This window comes from Artemia franciscana, chromosome 5 (assembly GCF_032884065.1).
Source record: "Artemia franciscana chromosome 5, ASM3288406v1, whole genome shotgun sequence".
Taxonomy (NCBI): domain Eukaryota; kingdom Metazoa; phylum Arthropoda; class Branchiopoda; order Anostraca; family Artemiidae; genus Artemia; species Artemia franciscana.
In genome coordinates, this window is record NC_088867.1 from 12,809,398 (window position 1) to 12,834,390 (window position 24,993).

At 34.6% G+C, this 24,993-nt stretch overlaps 2 protein-coding genes across 2 annotated transcripts in view; both read left to right on the plus strand.

Annotated features, from left to right (window-relative positions):
* The window catches only part of LOC136026988 (carbonic anhydrase 12-like), a gene marked incomplete in the record, with an annotated part of 95,660 nt that extends 77,797 nt beyond the window's left edge, over nucleotides 1-17,863 (plus strand). The window contains 2 exon segments of the mRNA XM_065703865.1: nucleotides 15,533-15,763; nucleotides 17,700-17,863. Coding sequence (XP_065559937.1) covers nucleotides 15,533-15,763; nucleotides 17,700-17,858 — 390 coding nt within the window.
* Nucleotides 17,864-19,243: 1,380 nt separating this feature from the next.
* LOC136027674 (carbonic anhydrase 7-like) overlaps nucleotides 19,244-24,993 on the plus strand; it is a 56,206-nt gene continuing 50,456 nt past the window's right edge. The window contains exon 1 of the mRNA XM_065705121.1: nucleotides 19,244-19,311. Coding sequence (XP_065561193.1) covers nucleotides 19,309-19,311 — 3 coding nt within the window. The 5' untranslated portion in view covers nucleotides 19,244-19,308. The remainder of the gene's footprint in view (nucleotides 19,312-24,993) is intronic.

The following is a 24,993-nucleotide window of genomic DNA, read 5'->3' on the forward strand; positions in this document are numbered from 1 at the left end:
AAACTTAATGAAAAAATTCCCATTAGCGTTTCTTCTGATGACTCTTAGCAATTGAGGTCACCGTGGTATAATGTATCGCCCCTAATGACATCCTTCTGGCGCAAATTATAACACCTAGGGGGTTTTTAAACCATTTTCCTGAAAATTACATTTATAAACTAAATAATGTCCATTGTTTTTATTTGAACTTAGTGTGTGCTGATTTTTTTTCCTGAAAATTGTTTCATGTTGTTTTTTCTCTCCGTGAAACTTGCATATTGATTTTTCTCCTTGTGAAACCGATTCTATTAATGGAACTTGCTGCGTGATGATTTCTTTGCTAGTGGAGCTCGTTGCGTACTGATTTTTGTTCGTGATACTCACTGCAAGTTTATTTTTCACTTTGTGAAACTTGTAGATTGATTTGTCTCCTCTTGAAAGGGATTATGTTCATGGAACTTGTTGTTTGCTGGTTTTTGTTCGTGAAAATTTTTACATGTTGATTTTTTCTCTTATTGAAACTTGTACATGATTTTTCTCCTCGTAGAACTGATTTTGTTGATGGAACTTGTAGCAAACTGATTTTTGTTCGAGAAAATGCTAAATGTTCATTTTATCCCTTCGTGAAACTCAAAAAGACTTTTCTCCTCGTGAAACTGATTTGGTTGCGTCCTTGTTTTTGTTCATGGTGCTTGTCGCGTGCTGGGTTTTGTTCATGAAAATTTTTGCAAGTTGAATTTTCTTCACGCGAAAATGATTCTGCTCAAGAAACTTGCTGTATGCTCATTTTTTTATTGAAGTTGTTGCGTACTAATTTTTGTTCATGACACCTACTGCATGTGAATTTTTCTCTTCATGACACTTGTACATTTATTTTTCGCCTCGTAAAACTGAGTTTAATAAAGGAACTTGTTGCGTGCAGAGTTTTGTTCGGTGAACTTGTTGCCTACTGATTTTTGTTCGTGAAACTTGATACATAATGGTTTTTCTCTTCGTGAGACTTCTACATTGATTTTTCTCCTCGCGACACTGATTTTCATTACAAAAAAAGTATTAGCGAAATTCATTGTAATGAAACTGAGGTTTCATAATTAAAAAAGGCACTTCCACGAGCAAAATCGAAACAAAACAAGTTCCATGAACAGAGTCAGTTTCACGAGGAGAAAAATCACGTAGAAGTTTGACGAAGAGAAAAAATCAACATGTAACTAGTTTCAAGAACGAAAATCATTACGTGACAAATTTCACGAATTAAAATGAGCTGGCGACAAGTTCCTGGAACAAAATCAGATTTGCGAGGAGAAAAATCAATATGCAAGTTTTAAGAAGAGAAAAATCAATATGCAAGAAGTTTCATTTAAAAAGAAGCACTCTGTAAGTTCCACGAACAAAATTGGAGCTCAACAAGTTCAATGATCAAAATCAGTTTCACAAACAAAAATAAATCGGCGCGAAATAAGTACCATCAACAAAATCAGGCTCACCAGGATAAAAATCATATAGAAGTCTCACAGAGAGAAAAAATCAACATATAACACGTTTGGTGAGCAAAAGTCAGCAAACAACAAGATCTATGAGCAAAATCAGTTTCACGAGGAAAAAAACCAATACGCAAGTTTCACAAAGAGAAAAATTGACATGCAACAAGTTTAACGAACAAAAAATAGTCTGCAACATGTCCCACGAACAAAATTACTAGTACGCAATAAGTTTCATGAATAAAATCAGTTTCATGAGGAGAAAATCAATATATAAGTTTTACGAAGAAAAAATAAAAAATGCAACAAGTTTCAAGAACAAAATTCAGCACACAATAAGTTTAAATAAGAACAATGGACATTTTTTAGTTTGTAAATTTATTTTTGACGGATAAATGTTGGAAACTCCTTATTTGTAATAAGGTGCCTCATAAAAGTGTCATTGGGGGTATTAAATTGTGCCACGCTGACCTAAATTGTTAGGAGACGTCAGAAGAAACGCTAATGAAGAATTTTTCATTAAGTTTAAGTGGTTGGTTCTAGTGTAAACGAATATTGTCGCTGGAAAATTTCATATGTGAGATAATGCTTGCTAAAGGGTGCCATCTGTTCTCCATTGAGTTTCACAGGCTAAGAATTGCCTTGGAATATCGCAATTGAGCAGTGAAATGGTAGGTTCCCACTGTTCAAATAAAAACAATGGTCATTTAGTTTAAACATTTATCTTTTGTGGGGAACAGGCGTGATAATCTGAACCCAAACGGTGTCAATGAGGGCTGGTAAATTGTGCCAGGCCGACCTCAATTGCTAGGAGTCATCAGAAGAAACGCTTCATCAAGTTTAAACGATCCATTCTAGTGGAAATGGATATTTTTGGCAGAAAATGCCAGAAAAATGTCTAACGTGTGACAATTCTTGCCAGAGGGTTTTGTTTGTCAGCCATTGAGCGTCACAGACCTGGAATTGCCATGGAACATTGTAGTCTAACAGTGAAATGTAAGTCTCCGGTAAAAACAGTTATTTTTTAGTATTATAAATTTATTCTATAATAAAAAGGATTGAAAGCCCTTAGGTGGAAAATATACACCAGAAAGCTTTCATCAGGGGCTAGTACATTGTTCAACGCTGGTCTCAGTTGCTGGGAGTCACCAGAAGAAACGTTATTAGGGATTTTTACATTAGGTTTAAGCGATCGATTCTAGTGTAAACGAATATTTTCGCAGGAAAATTCCCGAAAGTGTCATATATGTGACAATGGTCGCTAGAGGTTACCGTGTGTCAGCAATTGAGTGTTACGGGCTTGGAATTGCCCTGGAACATCTCAATATAGCAAGGAAATTAATAGGTTCCGCTTGTCAAATAGAGACAATGATAATTTTTTTGTTTATAAATTTGTTTTTGAGGGAAATATGTAGAAAAACCATTAGATGGGATGATAGGGGGTGGAAGAGTGTCATTGGGAGCTGGTACATTGTGCCACGCTCACCTCAATTGCTAGGAGTCATCATAAAAACTGTAGTGGAGGTTTTTTCATTGAGTTTAAATGATCGATTCCAGTATAAATGAATTTTTTTGCAAAAATGCCTGAAAATGCCAATGCTATAATGGGTGCTAGAGGGTATTGTATGTTAGCCATTGAATGCCAAAGATTGGGAATTGAAAAAGTTGGGACCCTTGACTTTATTTAGTTCATAGTTCCTTTTGGTCTATGTTTTATCCTGTGACAGGTTTTTTCACGTCTCTTTTTTTCCATTTGTTGAGTCTTAGCTGCATTTTTCTGTTTTTTCATGATTTTCTAACGTTTATCTATTAATAAAATTTGTATGTACAAAAGACTTACTTCTTTCGATTACTTTTTCATTGGTGAAACTTCAATACGTAATCGTTTATGTAATGAAATATCTAAACGATGCTATGTAACACCTGCTAAGTAACTTCACCTGTCTAGGTCAATTTAGAAAATTAATAATGCTGTAACATACAGTTGCATCTAATATAGCAAAAATCAATAGGACGCTCACATGTGGAAAGGGTAGGAAAATTACGAACCATTTAATCATTCCAGTATGCGTGAACAGGGGAAATCTTCATTCTTACATAGTTTATCATGTAGAACGTATTAGCCAAATCAAATTATTAGGAAGACTTTCAAAGTCCAACTATTTAGCACTCCGTCCCATTGAGGGGAAATTCCTTTCAAATCCTAATTTGTACACAAAATCTATAGTTATTAAATCTTCCCTGAGAAAAAAATGCCTTGCAAAAAATGAAATATAAATAAAAAAACACTTGAAAGAAATAAAATCACCTTGAAAGAAAATGAAATCTCTTAAAAGTATTATGTAACATTCCACGTGTACATCGTCTTTACGTAGCACTCACTTGTGTGTCCTCCTCAGTTACGAGCGGGATTCCTTACGGTTCTAAAGAAACAAGTTACGTGTGAATGCGTCATCCTTAACATAGGTAAACATTCCCCAATTACGTGACATCCAAAGAAATCTTGAAACATCTTGAAAAATGTTTTGTCGGTGAAGATTTTAGCTAGGTGGCCCTCGATAACAATCGATACTAGGGTTTCCCATTGGAGTTGGTTGCTAAAGGTTCCAGCTGGAATTGCTCCGCTTGGGGCCTCCGTAGGAGTTGGATGTAAGGGCCCTGATGGATATGGATGCTAAGACACCCATTAGAATAGGTTGCTTTGGCCCTGGTGGTTAGGGCCCAACCCTAACCATCAGGAATTCGAGGCTGGGGACTCCATTGGAATCGGTTGCTAGCACCCGGTTGAATTGAATAGTATGGTCTCATGGAATTGATCGATAGGGGTCTGGCGTCTTTGAGGCTCCTCACTAGTGGGCCCTGAAGGTTTTTGCCACCTTGCCTTTGTAGTTTTTTTTTTTAAATCAGAGAAACTATTTGGTAAGAGCTGAAGAATCAAGTAAAATATCTTGAATAAACATTCCTTAAAAGCATCTTGAATTCCTTAAAAAGTATGCAGTTAGAAAGTACTCACAAAAAGGTGTAGCCCGCTCTGAATCTTTGTTTAGTAAGGGTGGGTTTTCAAGTGTTGCTGAGAACCTCCAAAAGATTGGGCTAGATATAATAGCTCCTAGGCTAATAGGCCTTGTCCAGATCACACTCGTCAAAATTACCACATACCTCAATCGGCGTTTTTAGAAAATGTATATTACCCATGACGATCTTCTCCAAGCTGAGATTAAATAGCAAGGGGCATTGGTTGTGCCTTTCTGAAATCCCTATCAGCGGACGCATATGCGGTGACAGTCCCTGTGATTCAGCCACTACAAAATCAGGCCAGTTTGTGGGGATCACAACACCACGTTTCTGTAGTCAATAACAAGCAAGCTTTGTCAGCAGCTGTATAGGTCACGGTCCTCTAGATTTTCATTAGGAAGTCTTCAGTTAAAAGAAAAACCTGATCCCCTCAAGTTATGGAAGTCTTGTAAAATGGGTCCAAGAAGTTCTTCTGGGGAAGAACTTTAAAAGGCAAACTTTCTCTTTGCCGATTCAATACTCCGAAATTCGGATTCAGATACTCCGGAAAAAGGTAAAATTTTCACCTTAATACCCTTAGGTTTATAAGCAGTAGCAGTAGCACCAGTAGTTATAGTTGTAGCAGTAAGAGTAGAGTTAATAGTAGTAGTCTTAGCATTAGTAGCAGTAGTAGTAGGAGCAGTAATAATAATAGTAGTAGTAGTCTTAGGAATAGAAGCAGTAGTATTATGATGCAAATATTGTCTTTTGGTTAGTTCAGCATTCCCATAACGTGTTGTAGGTTTTAATTTCACACGCGCAACTATTCCTAGGATATTGATGATATGCCCTTTTGACAACCTAAATACGGATGGTAGGTTTTCATCCCTGCAACAGAAATTATCTGAGATATTCTCTGAAAATTTCATCTTCATACCCTTAGGTATACTTGTGATAGTAGTCACAGCAATAGCATAACTACTCAAGCTAATACAATTAGCCAATGCTATGATATTGTCAATTTGCTCTTTTGATAACCTGTATATTCATATGCTTCTTGAAATTTTCATATTAAATTTCAGTAATAGTAATAGTAGTACTGGAACTAGTAAACGTTGCAGTAGTAGTAGTGCTAGTAGCGTGCACATATTGTCTTTTGGTCAATTGATCTTCCTCCTTAAGTATTCTCTTAGAGTTCAAATTTAATACACAAATCAGTTCTTAATATACGCTATTTTGACAATTACATGCATGTAGTATTTTTCATTAGTTCGAATTAGCCATCAATATTTCTTCAAATTTTACCTTCATAGACTCAGCCTTAATATCAACATTATCACAGTAGTTTTGGTAGTAGTAGAAGTAGTTGAGTAGTTGTAGAAGCAGTAGTAGCAGCAGTATTAATAGCGGTAGTAGCATGTGCATATTGCCTTTTGTGTCAGTTGAACACCGCTTTCATGATACCCTGGAAGTTTGACATGTTAAGCCGTTTCAATAACATTATTGATGTGCTCTTTCGACACCCTTTTGACGTCCTTTTGACGCCCTTTTGATGTCCAGTTGAAGTAGTAGTTAGAGTAATTTGGTAACATTAGTAAAAGTAGCAGTAGTTGTAATGGTAGTAGTGACATGTATATGTAATCTTTTTATCAATTGATCTTCTCCGTAAGTATTCTCCGAAAATTTCAGCTTAATACCCAAATCAATTCTTGAAATACGCCCTTTTGCAATCTCCATACACATAGTATGTTTTGATTTAGATCGAATCCCCCTTGATATCTCGTAGAATTTTCATCTTCATGCGTATAGCCTCAATAGTATCATAGCAGTAGTGGTAGTAGTAGGAACAATAGTAGCAATAACAGTGTATTATTAGTAGTAGTAACAGTAGTAGCAGCAGTATTAATAGCAAGAGTAGCAGGTAAATTTGCCTTTTGTTCAACTGAACATCCCACTTCGATGCCCCTGAAGTTTCCTCTTGCTCTGATAAGCCGTTTCGAAAATATTGCTCATACGCCTGTATTAGTAATCTGTATACATATTGTATGTTTTGATTTAGTTCAGCTTTCTCCTCAACTTTTCCTCAGATATTTTTTTCAATGTACTCAGCCTTAGTCGTACTCGCTACATAAGTAGTAGTTTTAGTGGTAGTAGTGATAGTAGTAATAGCACTTGTGGTAACAGCAGAAGCAGCAGTAGTTTTAGTAATAGTAGCGTGCAAATATTGCCTTTTTTGTCAATTGATCATCTCCCTTATCACTTCCTGAAAATTCCAAATTAATATTTTCAGTCATTCCTGAACTAATTAAATAAAAAAAACAAGTTTTTTTAACTGAAAGTAAGGAGCGACATTAAAACTTAAAACGCACAGAAATTACTTCGTATATGAAAGAGGCTGCTTCCTCATCAACGCCCCGCTCTTTACGCTAAAGTTTGACTCTTTCTCTCAATTCTTCTTTTTAAAACAGTAAAAAACTTTAGCGTAAAGAGCGGGGCGTTGATGAGGAAGCAGCCTCTTTCATATACGAACTAATTTCTGTGCGTTTTAAGTTTTAATGTCGCTCCTTACTTTCAGTTAAAAAAACTTGTTTTTTTTATTTAATTTCTGAACGTTTTCGAATCAATGCATGTTTTGATTTTGGCTCTCCGCAGAGGAATAATCAAAACGAAATTTGTATATTTTTTTTTTTTGGCTCAATGGCTTTCTCATAATTTTGATAGAATGATTTTGAGAAAAAAAGAGCGGGGGACGAAGCTTAGTTGCCCCCCGATTTTTTGGTTAATTAAAGAGGCAACTAGAACTTTAAATTTTTTACTAATCTTTTTATTGGTAAAAGATTTACGTAACTTATAAATTAGCTTACGTAAAGAACTTTTGTATTCTCATGTTTTTATTACATATATGAGGGGATTCGCCCCATCTTCAGTACCTCGCTCTTTACACTAAAGCTTAAATTTTATCCCGATTCATTAAGAATGACCCCCTGAATCACAAAAGCCGTAGAATAAATAGTTGAAATTACTGAAAATACTTTAGCGTAAAGAGCGAGGTATTAGAAGGAGGTGAGCCCCTCATATGGGTAATAATTTCTGTTTGTTTTAAGTTTATTGCTGTTCCTTACTTCCAGCTGAAAAAGCTTTTTCACTTTTATTTTTTAATTGTTTTTTTTTTAATAATGCTAGTAAATCCTGCTCTCCCTTCATGGAAATTTTCTTCTCCAATTACAAATTCTCGAAGGAAAGTCCCCCCAGCATATCCCCCTCTTCTCAACCCCTCCCCCAAACCAAAAAAATCCTCCTGAAAACGCCTGTATACTTCCCAATAACCATTACTATATGTAAGCACAGGTCAAAGTTTGTAACTTGTTGCCCCTCCCACGGGGACTGTGGGGGAGTAAGTCGTCCCCAAAGACATAGTTATAAGGTTTTTCGACTACGTTGAATAAAATGGCTATCTCAGAATTTTGATCCGTTGACTTTGGGAAAATAATTAGCGTGGGAGGGGGCCTAGGTGCCCTCCAATTTTTTTGTTCACTTAAAAAGGGCACTAGAACTTTTCATTTCCGTTGGAATGAGCCCTCTTGCAACATTCTAGGACAACTGGGTCGATACGATCACCCCTGGGAAAAAAAACAAAACAAAAAAACAAAAAAACAAAAAAAAACAAATAAACACGCATCCGTGATCTGCCTTCTGGCAAAAAATGCAAAATTCCACATTTTTGTAGATAGGAGCTCGAAACTTCTACAGTAGGGTTCTCTGATACGCTGAATCTGATAGTGTGATTTTCGTTAAGATTCTATGACTTTTAGGGGGTGTTTCCCCCTATTTTCTAAAATAACGCAAATTTTCTCAGGCTCGTAACTTTTGGTGGGTAAGACTAAACTTGATGAAACCTATATATTTAAAACCAGCATTAAAATGCGATTCTTTTGATGTAGCTATTGGTATCAAAATTCCATTTTTTAGAGTTTTGGTTACTATTGAGCCGGGTCGCTCCTTACTACAGTTCGTTACCACGAACTGTTTGAAACCCTTTTTGACAATCTATATACATACATACCTTTTTGTTTAGCTCAACAATCCCTGCAACATTCCCTGAAAGACTGACCTTAATGCCCTTTGTATTTTGGGGAAGAAGAAATTGATGTCTCAAAACTTTGTGTGGAAGTCTGTTTTGGGAAATGATGGGCGTGGGGGAAGGGTTGCTTTCTCTCAAATACTTTGACTCTTAAAAAGGCACTATAACTTTTAATTTAAAATCAAATGAGACCCACTTGGATTTAATATGACTATCCACGCTCATTTTACAAGAACCTTATATGCCCCTGGGCATAACTAAAAGCCATTTCTCCAGGGCTCTGTGGGGTCGCGTAAACCCTGAAGGCATTGTTACATGTTTTTTGGACTATTTTTAGCAAAATTACAATTGCACAATTTCAATCAGACGTGTTCGGTGAAAGAAGGTTAGTTGGGGGCCTAGTTGACGTCCAGCACTTTGTTGATTCTTAAAAGGGAACTAGAACTTCCAATTTCAACCATATGAGACGCCTCTAAAGCTTAAACAACTATCCCTTCCATAATAACCTTAGATGCCCCAGAGGTATGACTTGCAATGTTCGCCCTAAGGCTCTGGTGGTTTGTATCAACCCCAAAAGTAGTGTAATATTATCTGTGAATTATTTTAAATAAAAGGACTGTCTCAAAGTTTATATTGCATGCATCTCGGGAAAAAACGTCTAGGTATGGGAGGGGTAGCTGCGCTCTGGTCACTTTGACTCTCAAAAGGTGCACTAGATATTTTGAGTACCGATGCAAAGAGTCCCCTCCGAAGTAAATACAACCAGTTTTTCGATAAGAATCCTTAAATGAAACCCAGGGTGTAACCTATTACCCTTGTCCTGAGAGCTGTGTGGGATGGGTGTCTTCCTCGAAGAATGAATTTCCAGACGCTTCAATTGCAATGAACAAAATTGCTCTCTCTAAATTTTGATTAGATTTCTTTGGGGAAATGATGAGTGGAGGGGGGGGCTGGATGCTCCTAAATTACTTTTGACTCTTTAAAAGGGTACTATAACTTCCAATTTCAAATCAAATGAGCCCCATCTGAAATTTTTACGACCATCCTTTCCATTAGAACCTTGTATTCTCCAAGGGCATGACTTACAAGCCTATCTCCAGGGCATTGGGCATGGCGGAGGCATTGTTATATGTTCTTTGGACTATTTTGAGCAAAATTTCTGTCTCACAATTTCATTCAGATTCAATTGGTGAAAAAAGGGGTAGTCAGAGGGGGGCCTGCCCTTCATCACTTTTGACTCTTAAAAAGGAACTAGAATTTCCAGTTTTCAACCAGTTTTCAACCAAATAAGCCTCTTCTAAAGTTTATACAGCCGTCCCTTCCGCAAAAATCTCAAATACCCCCAGGGCATAACCTACAACCCTTGCCCCCAGCCTCTTGTGGTTTGTTTCAACCCCAAAAGCTGGTTATAGGATATTTGGACTATTTTAAACCCTCTCTCTCTAAGGGTCATCTCAAAATTTGTGTTAGATGCATTTCAGGACAATACGACTTGTGTGGGGGAAACTAGGCAGCGTTTAGCTGCACTCCCATTATTTTGACTCTTTAAAAGGGCACTAGAGCTTCTGATTACCGATCCAATGAGCTTCATACGAAGTTTATGTGAACAAACATAAAACATATAATAAAACATATAAAACATATAATAATATATGAACAAACTCTATAAGAAACCTTATATGCCACCAGGTATAACTTACAACCTTTGCCCTGGGGGCTGTGGGGGCGAGGTTGCTATTCTCAAAGACGTAATTTTCAGGCCTTTCAACTACTTTGAACAAATTGGCTATCTCAGAATTTTGATCGGAACTGTTCGAGGAAATCATAGCCGGTGGGGGGGGGGGGGTATTTGCCCTCCTATCACTTTCGACTATTAAAAGGCAAAATTTTTCTTAATATCCAATCGAATAAGCCTGTTTTGCAGTTTCTAAGACAAAAGTTTCTATAAAAAAAAACCTTATTGGCTCCAGGGCATTTATAACAACCCTTGCCCCTTTCCCTGGGGGCTATGGGAGGGGGAGGTGTTGTCATTATCAAAGACATAATCTTCAGTACTTTCAACTATGTTGAACAAAATGGCTATCTGATAATTTAGGTCGGAAGTGTTTGGGGAAATCATAGTTGGTGGTGGTGGGGAGGTCTCCTATCACTTTCTACTATTAAAAGTGTACTACTTCTCTTAATTTCCAATCGAATAAGCATCTTTTTAAGTTTCTAAGACAAAAATTTCTACAAAACCTTATTTTCTCCAGGGCATAACTTACAACGCTTGCCCTAAGGACTGGGGAGGAGTTTTGTCATCCTAAAACTCTGATGATCAGCAGTGAAAGCAGTGATCATCATCAGCAGTAAAACTCTGATGATGATCACTGTATATGTGTTCGAAATATCCAGTTAAAAATTTTATATCTGTTCACTGTCGATTAAAAGGTTTCATCCCTATTTTGAACAGCTATACTTTTATAAATTACAACCTTTGCCCTGAGGGCTGTAGGGGGTTGTCATTTTCAAACACTTAATTCCCGGAATTTTTAACTATATTGAAGAAAATGGCTATCCCAAAATTTTGATTTGATGTTTTTGGGGAAATGGTGGGTGGGGAGAGAGGTTAGTTGCCAAATCAATTTCGACTATTAACAAAAGCACTCACTACCCCTCTCAATTTCCAATCGAATGAGCCCTTTTCGAAGTTCTTACGACGACTCCTTCGATATGAAGTGCCCTGGTTCAAAAACAGAAATTGGACCAATATCGTTCTCCAGTTAGGCAGCCCTATTGCACTGCCTGTGATGAATGCATACTGTTTTTGGGAGGGGTGGAGTAGCTTAGGCTCAGAATTTAATCGACAAACATTACTCACATAAATGACAGTAGAACACAGGCCACTAAATACATGTTGCAACTAAAAAAAAGAATCAAACACATGACAAAAAAAGACTTCTAAAAAGTTTTTATTAATTTTAGATGACACCTAATGATAGTCCTATTTTTTATTGCGAAGGAGACCATTATTAATTTGACAAAAAAGCCTCCTCCAAGTATCTTGAGACAGCAAGTTTCGAAATCGCCTGGAGAGAATTACCTGTTCAAATAGTACGACAGGTTTTTATGGTACTTGGTATTAACCAAGTGACATATAGCAATCGCAAATTCTGTCGGTCTGTCTGTCGCTCCCGGTTTTGCTACTTTAGGCACTTCCAGGTAAGCTAGGACGATGAAATTTGGCAGGCGTATCAGGGATCGGACCAGATTGAATTAGAAATAGTCGTTTTCCCGATTTGACCATCTGGGGGAGGGGGGCCTGTTAATTCGGGAAAAATAGAAAAATTGAAGTATTTTTAACTTACGAACGGTTGATCAGATCTTAATGAAATTTGATGTTTGGAAGGATATCGTGTCTCAGAGCTGTTTTTTTAAATCCGACCGGATCTGGTGATATTGGGGGGAGTTGGGAGGGGGAAACCTAAAATCTTGGAAAACACTTAGAGTGGAGGGATCGGGATGAAACTTGGTGGGAAAAATAAGCAAAAGTCCTAGATACATGACTGAAATAACCGGAACGGATCCGCTCTCTTTGGGGTAGTTGGGGGGGGGGGGTAATTCTGAAAAAAAATTTAAAATAAGGTATTTTTAACTTACGAACGGGTGATCAGATCTCAATGAAATTTGATATTTAGAAGGACCTCGTAACTCAGATCTCTTATTTTAAATCTCAACGGGATCCAGCGTAATTAGGGGGGGAACCGGAAATCTTAGAAAATACTTAAAGCGGTGAGATTAGGATGAAACTGGATGGGAAGAATAAAAACCTGTCTAAGATACATGACTGACATAACCGGACTGGATCTGCTCTCTTTTGGGTAGTTGGGGGGGGGGTTAATTCTGAAAAACTAAAAAAATGAGGTATTTTTAGTTTACGAACGGATCTCAACGAAATTTTATGTTTAGAAGGAAATCGTGTCTCAGAGCTCTTTTTTTAAATCCTGACCAGATCTGGTGACATTGGAGGGGGGGAGTTGGGAGGGGGAAGCTTAAAACTTGAAAAACACTTAGAGTGGAGGGATCGGGATGAAACCTGGTGGGAAAAATAAGCACAAGTCGTAGATACATGATCGACATAACCGGAACGGATCCGCTCTCTTTGGGGTATTTGGGGGGGGCTACTTCTGAAAAATTAAAATAAAATGAAGTATTTTAACTTACGAACGGGTGATCGGATCTCAATAAAATTTGATATTCAGAAGGATATCGTGTCTCAGAGCTCTTGTTTTAAATCTCGACCGGATCTGGTGACATTGGGGTGGGGGTGTTGGGACGGGGAAACCTAAAACTTGAAAAACACTTAGAGTGGAGGGATCGGGATGAAACTTGGTGGGGAAAATAAGCACAAGTCCTAGATACATGATTGACATAACCGGAACGGATCCGTTCTTTTTGGGGTAGTCGGGGGGGGGGGGGGTTTAATTCTGAAAAATTTGAAAAATTAGGTATTTTTAACTTACGAACGGGTGATCGGATCTCAATGAAATTTGACATTTAGAAGGATATCGTGTCTCAAAGCTCTTATTTTAAGTTGTGACTGGATCTGATGACATTGGGGGGAGTTTGGGGTGGGGGAACCTAAAATGATGGAAAACGCTTAGATTGGAGGGTTCGGGATTAAACTTGGTGGAAAAAATAAGCAGAAGTCTTAGATACGTGATTTACATAATTGGAACGGATCCGCTCTATTGGGAGGAGGGGTTAGTTCTGAAAAATTAGAAAAAATGAAGTATTTTCAACTTACGAAGGAGTAATCGGATCTTAATGAAATTTCATATTTAGAAGGACCTCGTAACTCAGATCTCTTATTTTATATCTCAACCGGATCCAGCGTAATTGGGGGGGGGGGGCAGTTGGGGGTACCGGAAAGCTTTGAAAATACTTAAAGTGGTGAGATCAGGATGAAATTGTATTGGATGAATAAAAACCTGTCTAAGATACGTGACTGACATAACCGGACCGGATCTGCTCTCTTTGGCGGAGTTGGGGGGGGGGTAATTTTGAAAATTGAGGTATTCGTAACGATATTTAGAAGGATCTTGTGCAATTCGAGCAATTCGAGTACTTACTACTGTTCTATTTTATGAATACTTACTGTTTTTGGGAGGGGGTAACTTATACTCAGAATCTAAATGACAAATATTGCTCACATACATAGGGGTCGAACACACGCAACTAAAATGCACGTTGCAACTGAAAAAAAAGATCCAGGACAAAACAACACTTCTAAATAGTTTTTATTAATTTTAGATTAAACATGATGATAGTACTTTTTTTATTGCAAAGGGGATCATCATCCATTTGATAAAAAGCGTGTCCCATATATCTTGAGAGAGCAAGTTTCGAGAATTGCCTGGAAAGACTTGTCTGTCAGAATATTGCGGCAGGAATACTTTCCCAGCACTTACCACTTTTCCATTTTCTGAATGCATACGTTTTTTTTTGTTTTTTTTTTTGGTGGGAGTAGCTTATATTCACAATTTAAATATCAAATATTGCTCACATAATTAGGGGTTCACTTGCAACTAAATGTACGTTGTAACTGAAAATAAAATCCGGATCCAGAACAAAACAAGATTTCTAAATTAGTTTTTATTAATTTTAGATGACAGCTGATGATAGTCTTTTGTTATTGCAAAGAAGACCATCATTCATTTGAAAAAAAAAAACCTGACATAATTATCTTAAGAGAGCAAGGTTTGAAAATTACCTGGAAATAATTACCTGTTTGAATAGTGCGCCAGGGGTTCTTTTCTAGTACTTACTACTTTTCCATTCCATCAATACATACAGTTTTTTGGGAGGGGGTAGCTTATAATAAGAATTTAATTGTCAAATGGTGCTAAAAGAAAATAGGGGTAGGACACTCGCAACCAAATGCAAGTTTCAACTGAAAAAAAAACCGATCCACGACAAAACAACACTTATAAAAAAAATTATTTATTTTTGATGATACCTGATGATAGTCCTGTTTTTATTCCAAAGGAAACCATCATCCATTTGACAAAAAAGCCTGCCAAAAATATCTTGAGACAGCAAGTTTTGAGAATTGCCTGGAAAAGATTACCTGTTCGAATAGTTTGGAAGTGGTACTTTTCTAGTACTTACTACTTTTCCATTTTATGAATACATACTGTTTTTGGGAGGGGGATAGATTATTATTAGAATTTAATAGACTTATATTGTTCACATAAGTGAGGGAAAAACACATACAACTAAATGTACGTTGAAACAGAAAACAAAACAGATTCAGGACAAAACAACACTTCTAAAAAAAATTTCTTCTTAGAAGATATCTTATGATTCTCCTTTTTTAATGGAAAGAAGATCATCATTTATTTGACAAGAAAGTCTGCCCCAAATATCTTGAAACAGCAAGTTTGGAAATTTACCAGGCAAGAATTACTCCTTCGAATAGTGCGGCATGGGTACTTTTCTAGTGTTAAGTAGTTTTCCATATTATGCATACATACTGTTGTTTGGGATGGGATAGCTTATGCTCAAAATTTAATTAGCAAATATTGATCATATAAATGGGGGTAGAACACGTATAACTAAATGCACGTTGTAAACTGAAAAAAAACGATATCCCGCACAAAACAACACTTCTAACGAGATTTATTAGTTTTGGATGACACTTGATGATAGTTTTTCTTTATCGTAAACGAGGCCATCATCCATTTGACAAAAAAGCCTGCCCCAAATATCTTGAGACAGCAAGTTTTGAAAATTGCCTGGAAAGAATTACTTGTCCGAATAGGTACTTTACGCAGGGGTACTTATCTAGTTTATAAAAAAACTGTTCTTGGAGAGGGGGTAGCTTGTATTCAGAATTTAATCGAAAAATTTTGCTCACATAAATGGGAGTAGAACACAAGCAACCGAATGCACGTTGCAACTAAAAAAAAAACAGATCCAGGACAAAAAAACATTTCTAAAAAGTTTTTATTATTTTTAGCTGGCACCTGATGATAATCCTTTTTTTGAGGAATTTTATAGCACATTTTCATCAATAACAGAGGCGGAATCGGATTTTACATTAACAGATCCTGCAACACTTCTTATTGACTTTCTACCAGAAGACATTTCTAGATTTTATCGTTACAGAGGATCTCTTACAACTCCCCCTTTCAACGAAGTTGTTGACTGGATTGTAATGGAAGACACACTTCCTTTGTCGGAAGCTCAGGTATGAAATTTTCTTTCTGTTAAAGTTAAGAGCCGGACAAACTTAGCTTTTTTGGCAACAATTTACCAAACAAGTGCCGATTTAAAAAGTGGTATCAATTTGTGCTCGAAATTTAGGCACTGATTGACAAATAGGTGCCGAATTTCATCGTGATCATCAAACAAAAAATCTTTAACTGTTTCTTTCTCTTCAGCAGAAACATCAGAAGAAGCAAATAGTAGCAATAGTAATAAAATATTCAATATTAAAAAATCTTTCTGATTAATTAATGAAAAAACTAAAATTCAATTAATTTTTTTTTAATGAAATGGAACTTTAAAAAGAATGAAAGAACTTAGTAATAGTAATGAAAGAAATCAGTTGATATCAATCATGCAGCTATTGATAACCTACAGTTGGCTATTGGTGTCCATGATTTTTTTTTTAGAATCTCGGATAAAGGGGATTGTCTTTGTACTCATATTGTTTGACCACTGAGCTGCTGAAATCGGTGCCCGAAAAAAGCTACGTGTGTCGGGCGCTTTAGGCCTAAATAAAAAAAAAATGGAATAAAAAGAAATTAAATAAATTTAAAATATCAGTTTAAAAAAACCTTGTTGTAGCACAGTGAATTGATAATCTGCTTGGTCCTTAGGGTCCGGGGCTCGATGCCCGCCACGGGAAGATTGGGCAACAAGCTTGCTACTTGTCATTAAAAAAAAATTTATCAACTTGAACATCTATTCATCGTGATCGTCAAAAAATTATCTTTAACTGTTTCCTTCTCTTCAGCAGAAACATCAAAATAACTAAATAGTAGTAATAACAATAAAGGGCTCAAGAGGGTCTTTACTCTTTTTTATAATAATAACAGAAATCTCAAAGATAAAAATGAAAAAAAATATATGGCACCTGGAGTTAAAGAGGGAGTTAAACAATTGAAACCTGAGTTAGCCATTGAAAATGGAAATTCAATGACGATACTTTCTTTTGATGCTTCAGTACTTCATTTGATTTCATAGAAATTTTTATTCATATTTTTATTCATTTTTAAATGAATAAAATTTAAATTTTTATTTATATTTAAATATAAAAATCTACGATTTTTCAAGTCAGAAAAGAAGTAAATTTTTTGTAGAGTCAGGGAGAGATTCAGAAACATCTTCCCAAAGCATAGCCTAGAATCTAATTTTAGCGCTGATGTTTTCATTAATCTAGCTGGCTCTAATTTAATGAGGAAAATAAGGTTTACAAGCTTGCTTTAGGGCTTAGGGTAAAAGCACATTTTTTTTTTTTACTTTTACTTTTTTTATAACTTTTTGAATAAAATTTGTAAGAAATGATATGCTCAAAAGATTTATGTTGAAGTTTTCTTTTATTTAAGAAAGGTTCGGATGTCTTCTGTCATATTCACACGCTTTAAGTTAGAAAAGAAGGGAAAAGGGTATTACACAATGATAGCTTAGGTAATAATAACAGATGGAAAAAAATTTCTAGCTCAGGACCTTAGTACAAAACAGATTCCACAAGAGAATTTTTAGAAGTTCGTACAAGGAATACAACCCCGAAAGTGTTTCCAAAATAAATAAAAATAAATAGAAAAGGGTATGTCCAAAAAATGTATGTCGAAATTTCTTTCAATTTGAAAATTTGTTTTACATTTTCTTTCGTATTAAATATAAACTAAATGTTTTTTGTCAATTTTGTCTTTATGGAAATGTGAAACAATTTTGTCGTATTTATTCATATTGCTCCGGTTGTCGAAAGACACGTGGCTTTCTCTACTAAGAATGAAACAATCAGAACAGCCCTGCTAACTAAGAAAAAGAAACATAAGTCCCAGTATCGAGAGCAGTAAAAATATATCCATGATATCGAGAACTCTAAAGTCTTTTTTTTATAATCCTGTTTTTACAAGTTGAGTGAGTTCGGACCTGTAAGTACATGTTCTTTTTAGATTAACAAGTTTGGTGAACTGCTGGACTCAGAAGGATCATCTATCAGATTCAACGACCGAGAGGTGCAACCTATTAAGGATAGAGAAATTTATAGGAGAAGTGGTAAAAAATATTCTACAAGAGATTGGTTTATGTTGCTTCAAAATAAATCAGGCTAAAATTACTATATTTTTAAGCTTGTTTTCTTCTGTCATATATTTATTTATTAAAAATGCTCATTAAAAAAAAAATTTTAATCGATTGTTTTTGTTCTTACATTTGGCAAACTATTTCACAAAATTTTTAAAATTATTTCGTCTGCTTTGCCATAATAAGAGGATATCGTATTGGATACATTGTGGATATTTTTTTTTTGCACATATGGCACACCATAAACGTTTATTTATTATCTGTCTCGGTCGAGCAAATTAAGAATAATTGGATGATCGTTTTAAATTTTTTTGTGAACCTCTTGGATCTGACACTCCATGACCGTTATTGATCTGCTGTGGTAAAGTATTAACGAATTGCAAAAAGTTGCAAACATTGACGAACTTCAGGAAAGGATATTAGCTGTCATAAAATCATTCATCCTGCAACTTCAGATGCTGCTTCAAGATAAGTCTGATTGGGATTCTTTTTTAATTTGAAAGTATAGCTTATATTGTCATACATTTATTTAGTAAAAGTAATTATTAATTATTTCTAGCAGGTTCTTCTCTATTTTCACATTTAACAAACTATCGACTAAAACTGAAATAAAAGCCTTCTAAAAGGCCAAAAAAAGATAATATCATGCAATATTGTAAGGGCCAAATTTTTTTTAATACATATGGAAAACATGAAAGGTTCATTTATTATTTGCGGCAAATAATAAATGACGTCAATGCTCGATTGAGACAACTAATCCGTCTCGATAGGGCATTTCGTATTCGGTGGATGGTTGTTCCAAATTACTTATAAATTTCCTGGATATGACAGTTTGTGACTGCTTTTGATGAAACTGACTTAAAAAAGCTGTAAATAATGAGGAACTTTCGGAAAGGGTACTATATATCATAAATCACTCGTCGCAGTCCAAAATTTAGGTTCAAAATAAATCATGTTAAAATTTAGCCGTTTTCATTCCAGAATCTTGTTTATACTATCACATACTCATTTAAGAAAAATGGTTGTTCCTAAGTTACCTACTAAACATTATTAATTAATGTAAGCATACTATAATAAGTTCAAGACACTGATAAACTCTAAGGCACACAATATTGCTGCCTAATTAAAAAGCGAAATGAGCACAACACGTTATCCATTATTACTTTTTATTGGCTGACACTAAGTTTAATGAAACTTAAATATTTGAAACCAGCATAAGAATCAACTTCTTTTGACATATTTAGTGATATAAAAATTCCGTTTTCTAGAGTTTTGGTTTCTATTGCGCTGGGTCATCCCTTACTTACAGTTCATTACCACGAACTGTTTGATACGATTCTCCTTAGCCAAGCCTCGTTAATAAATGGTGGTTGCTGTATGTTACCGTTATTACCGTAATTATATTTGTTTTTCACTTTGTTTGTGATTTCTTCGTTAGTTGCTCAGAGGTTACGGACTGTGATAGGCTACCACATAAGAATGGTAAACAATATTTTTGAAATGATCGAAACTAATTATTTCTAAATTAGTTTTTAGTGTCTATTTGTGCTTACTCTGATTGAATAAAGGTTTTGGGTAAATTAGCTTCTTTGAATTCAGGATTTTAAATTACGCAATTTTAAGCTGGCTCTGGTAAAATCCATAAACTCTGGTATTTTGCGGTAAACTTGTAATTTTCTTTGGATAATTGTTAAATCAACACCTTTAAATTAGGTATTTAAATTTGGCACTGTTTGACTAATTACGGTTGAATCAATAAATGTCGGGAATTTTACCCTGGGCTTGTCTTTTCTAAGAGGATGCATATTTGATAGGCCACCTCTTGGTACCTATCTAACTACACTTTCCAAATTGCGCATTTTAGGCTAACTCCGCCTCAGTCAACATACTATGGTAACTTACAGTTGGCCTTTAATTTTCTATGGATAATAAATGTTCAATAAACCATGCTTTACGTTAATTTAAAAAAAGGATTGTTCATTTGGAAATAGAAAGTAAAGTTGAGCCCTAAAACAGACAAAAATTTTCACTTGACCGAGTGTGCCAGACGTATTTACAAAACTAGATGGAATAAACTGGCTCATGATACTCTTCATAAAAACTATCAATTTACTAAAAAAATTGGCGACTAATCTACACAAGACAAAGACTATTTAATAAGTCTCTGGATGGTCTTTCAGCGACCATGATATCAATAACTTTTAGTATACAATTAAGATTTTATAAAAACTCAAACAAGCTAATTTTTCAGTAAAGTGCTAGTTTTTAGACCTGTAGAGATATAGAAAAACATCACTAGTTAGTTTGTTTGATCTAGCTTTGTAGATATATCTTGCTTAATCAACCAAGCAAAAAGTTTTTTTTTTCGTTTAAGTTTAAACTTCGTTCTTGACTTCAATTACATAAAAAAAACTAGTTTTTCTAACTGAAAGTAAGGAGCGACATTAAAACTTAAAATGAACAGAAATTACTCCATATATGAAATGGGTTGTCCCCTCCGCAATCCCTCGCTCTTTATGCTAAAGCTTTTAATTGTTTTAAAAAGCAGAATTGTGGTAAAGAGTCAAACTTTAGCGTAAAGAGCGAAGGATCGCGGAGGGGACAGCCCATTTCATATATGGAGTAATTTCTGTTCGTTATTAGTTTTAATGTCGCTCCTTTCTTTCAGTTAGAAAAACTAGTTTTTTATGTAATTTCTGAACGTTTTTGAAATAATGCATGTTTGATTTTGGCTCTCCACATATAAATTATTAAAATGAAATTTACATTTTAATTCCTTTTTTGGCTAAATGGCTTTCTCTCAGTTTTGATCAGACGATTTTGAGAAATATGGGATGGGGAAGGAGGCCTAGTTGCCATGCAATTTTTCGGTTACACAAAAAGGCAACTATAAATTTTAATTTTTAACGAATTTTTTTATAAAAATATACGTAACTTAACAATTAACTTACATAATAAACTTTTATATTCTTAAATTTTTATTACGTATATGAGGGGGTTTGTACCCTCGTTAATACCTCGCTCTTTACACTAAATCGTAAGTTTTGTGCCGATTCTTTAAGAATGACCCCTGAATCAGAAAGGCCGTAGAATAAATAGTTGAAATTACTAAAAATATTATAGCATAAAGAGCAAGGTATTTATCTCCACCTAAATACCTCGCTCTTTATGCTAAAGTATTTTTAGAACCCCTCATATGCGTAATAATCTCTGTTCGTTTTAAGTTTCAATGCTACTCCTTGCTTTCAATTGAAAAAACTTTTCCATGTTTATTTTTTCATTTTTTTTATAGTAATTTTAGAAAATCCTGCGCCCTTTTCATTGAATTTCTGTTCCCCCATGACATATTTCACCAGGGAAAGATCCTCCCACATAGCCCCCTACCCTCAACCCCACCCCCAAAACCAAAAATATCCCCTGAAAACGACTGTACACTTCCCAATAACCATTATTATATGTAAACACTGGTCGAAGTTTGTAACTTGCAGCCCCTCCCCCAGGGACTGTGGGGGAGTAACTCATTCCCAAAGACATAGTAATTATGGTTTTTGACTATGCGGAACAAAATGACTGTCTCAAAATTTTGATCCGTTGACTTTGGAGAAAAATAAGCGTGAGAGGGGGCCTAGGTGCCCTCCAATTTTTTTGGTCACTTAAAAAGGGCACTAGAACTTTTCATTTCCGTTAGAATGAGCCCTCTTGCAACATTCTAGGACCACTTGGTAGACACGATGACCCCTGGGGAAAAGAAAAAAAAAAAACAAAAAAAACAAATAAACACGCACCCGTGATCTGTCTTCTGGCAAAAAATACGAAATTCCACATTTCTGTAGATAGGAGCTTGAAAATTTCGCTATAGGGTTCTCTGATACGCCGAATGCGATGGTGTGATTTTCGTTAAGATTGTGTGACTTTTAGGGGGTGTTTTCCCCTATTTTCTAAAATAAGACAAATTTTCTCAGGCTCGTAACTTTTGATGACAAAGAGCAAATTTGATGAAACTTATATATTTAAAATCAGCATGAAAATCCAATTCTTTTGATGTATATTTTAGCATCAAAATCCCGTTATTTAGATTTTCGTTTACTATTGAGCCGGGTCGCTCCTTACTACAGTTCGTTACCACGAACTGTTTGATGAGAAAAAGTTTCTCATTTGGATTAATTTTGGCTCGTTTTTTTTCTAAATGTATTCAATTAAATTTACAAAAAACTCTTCTTTTTTTCACTTGGATGTTGAAATTAAAAAAGTCAAAACAATTTATATTTAAGCGAATTAAACATAGGTTTCACCTTGACACCCTTTAAATTTTCACACAAACTATGTGCGACTTTGTCATGTAAATAAAAAAGTTGAGTTGTTTGTTATTATTATTATCTTTAAAAATTTACAGACAAAAATTCAATTATTTTCATAAATAGAAACAAATATATGTCATTATATTCATTTGGTAGTTTTCTCTCCTGAGTGCGTTTTTTAGTTTTTGCTTACTTTGGATAGTGGAGGGGGAGAGTATGCAAGTAGGGGGTTGTAAACCTCCAGCAATGGACTTCGATGACGGAGATTATAGGGGTCTCTAAGTCCAAAATGGTGGTAGAAGATTACAGTGAAAAAAAGATGTTTCTTCGTTTTTGAAGGGGGGGGGGCTATAAATATCCTTTATAGGGTTGTAAGCCATTGAAAATTAATTAGATCTTTTAAGATTTATTCATCATGAAATATGCATATAATATTATATTATAAACAGGTGAAGAATACGACAGTAGACTTTACAGTCCCTACCGGCGGTGCTGATCTCCGTTTCTTGGCCCTTCAGCCAGGAAGTGCAATTGGGGGGCTTCCTCAGGGCTCTTTGGCCTGTCAAGAAGGAGGAAGACAAACGAGTCACTTACTCAGAGAAGAAAAAACAAAACAAAATCAAAATAATCATTTACTCACAGAGATAATAGCAAAAGGGAGAAGAAAGAAAATATAAGCAAAATAAAAACTATAGAAAACAAAACTAAACAGATTGAATAGACTAAATTAATTAAGCAGATTAGTGGATTAATTAGACTCCAATGAAATTATATATATATATATATATATATATATATATATATATATATATATATATATATATATATATATATATATATATATATGTATGTATATATATATATATATATATATATATATATATATATATATATATATATATATATATATATATATATATATATATATATATATATGTATATATATATATATATATATATATATATATATATATATATATATATATATATATATATATATATACTAGCTGTTGGGGTGGCGCTTCGCGCCACCCCAACACCTAGTTGGTGGGGGCGCTTCGCGCCCCCCCCCCAAGCCCCCCCGCGCGCGTAAGTCGTTACGCGCCATATTAGTTACGCGCCATTGTAGTTGTGTCCCTATGTCCCACCTGTGAATATAGATATATATATATATATATATATATATATATATATATATATATATATATATATATGTTTTTAACTACGTAAAACTTGCGAATATACAACATTCTTTGCTGTCCCATTGTCTGTGCATATAAATAGATTGTCAGGTTTACCGACTCTTGAACATGCAACATATAATGGTCCATGGGAAAACAATCCGTATTCAGATCTATACCTCATGATTCTAATGATTGCCCTTGAGCTTTGTTGATGGTGATTGCTAATCGACCATTCCCTGAGTCATCATTTATATTCCCTGTGTCCCGGTCGTCATTTGTGTCCCGGTGTTCCAGTCTGTGATTTCTCTTTGAGTGTCCCGGGCGTCATTTATATTCCTTGTGTCCCGGTGTCCCGGTCGTCATTTATATCCCCCTGTGCCCCCCGGCGTCCCCATTGTAGTTGTGTCCCTGTGTCCCGGTCGTCATTTATATTCCCTGTGTCCCGGTCGTCATTTGTATCCCGGTGTCCCGGTCTGTATATACATTCGTTTTTTAGTTTTGTTTTTCTCCTTTATTTTTTTCCTTTTTTCTTTTTTTTGTTTTTTAGTTTATGTAGATTTTTAGATTTTTTAGTTTTTTTATTAGTTTTTAGTTTTTTTGTAGTTTTTACCATTTTTTTAGTTTTTTTAGTTTTTTTTTTACTTAAGTCCTGGTCGTGATTTATACTCCCTGTGTCCCGGTCGTCATTTGTGTCTCGGTGCTTTGTTGATTGCTAATTTATATTATATTTATATTTATATTTTTTATATTTATTAATATTTTTTTAGTTTTCTTTTTCTCTTATTTTTCAGTTTTTTCCTTTTTTTTAGTTTTTTCTTTTTTAGTTTTTAGTTTTTTTTTGTTTTTTACCTTTTTTTAGTTTTTTGAGTTTTTTTAGTTTTTTAGCTTTTTTAGTTTTTTTATTAGTTTTTAGTTTTTTTTTTTAGTTTTTGCCTTTTTTTAGTTTTTTCAGTTTTTTTAGTTTTTAGTTTTTTACCTTTTTTTAGTTTTTTTTAGTTTTTTAACTTTTTTAGTTTTTTTTCTTTTTAGTTTTTTTTGTAGTTTTTACCTTTTTTAGTTTTTTTTCTTCTTTTGTATTAGTGTGAAATAATTCAGACGTCATATGCGGACAAACACAACGTCACTCGACAGACAGACAGACAGACATACATAACCCACAAACAACTTATTTTTATATATATTTATTCATATTTTTTTAGTTTTCTTTTTCTCTTTTATTTTTCAGTTTTTTCCTTTTTTTTTAGTTTTTTTCTTTTTTAGTTTTTAGTTTTTTTTAGTTTTTTACCTTTTTTTAGTTTTTTTTAGTTTTTTTAGTTTTTTAGCTTTTTTAGTTTTTTTATTAGTTTTTATTTTTTTTGTAGTTTTTGCCTTTTTTTTATTTTTTTCAGTTTTTTTTTAGTTATTAGATTTTTACCTTTTTTTAGTTTTTTTTAGTTTTTTAGCTTTTTTAGTTTTTTTTTCTTTTTAGTTTTTTTTGTAGTTTTTACCTTTTTTAGTTTTTTTCTTCTTTTGTATTAGTGTGAAATAATTCAGACGTCATATGTGGACAAACATGACGTCACCTGATCCACAGATCCACAGACAACTTATTTTTATATATATTTTATTAATATTTTTTTAGTTTTCTTTTTCTCTTATTTTTCAGTTTTTTCCTTTTTTTTAGTTTTTTCTTTTTTAGTTTT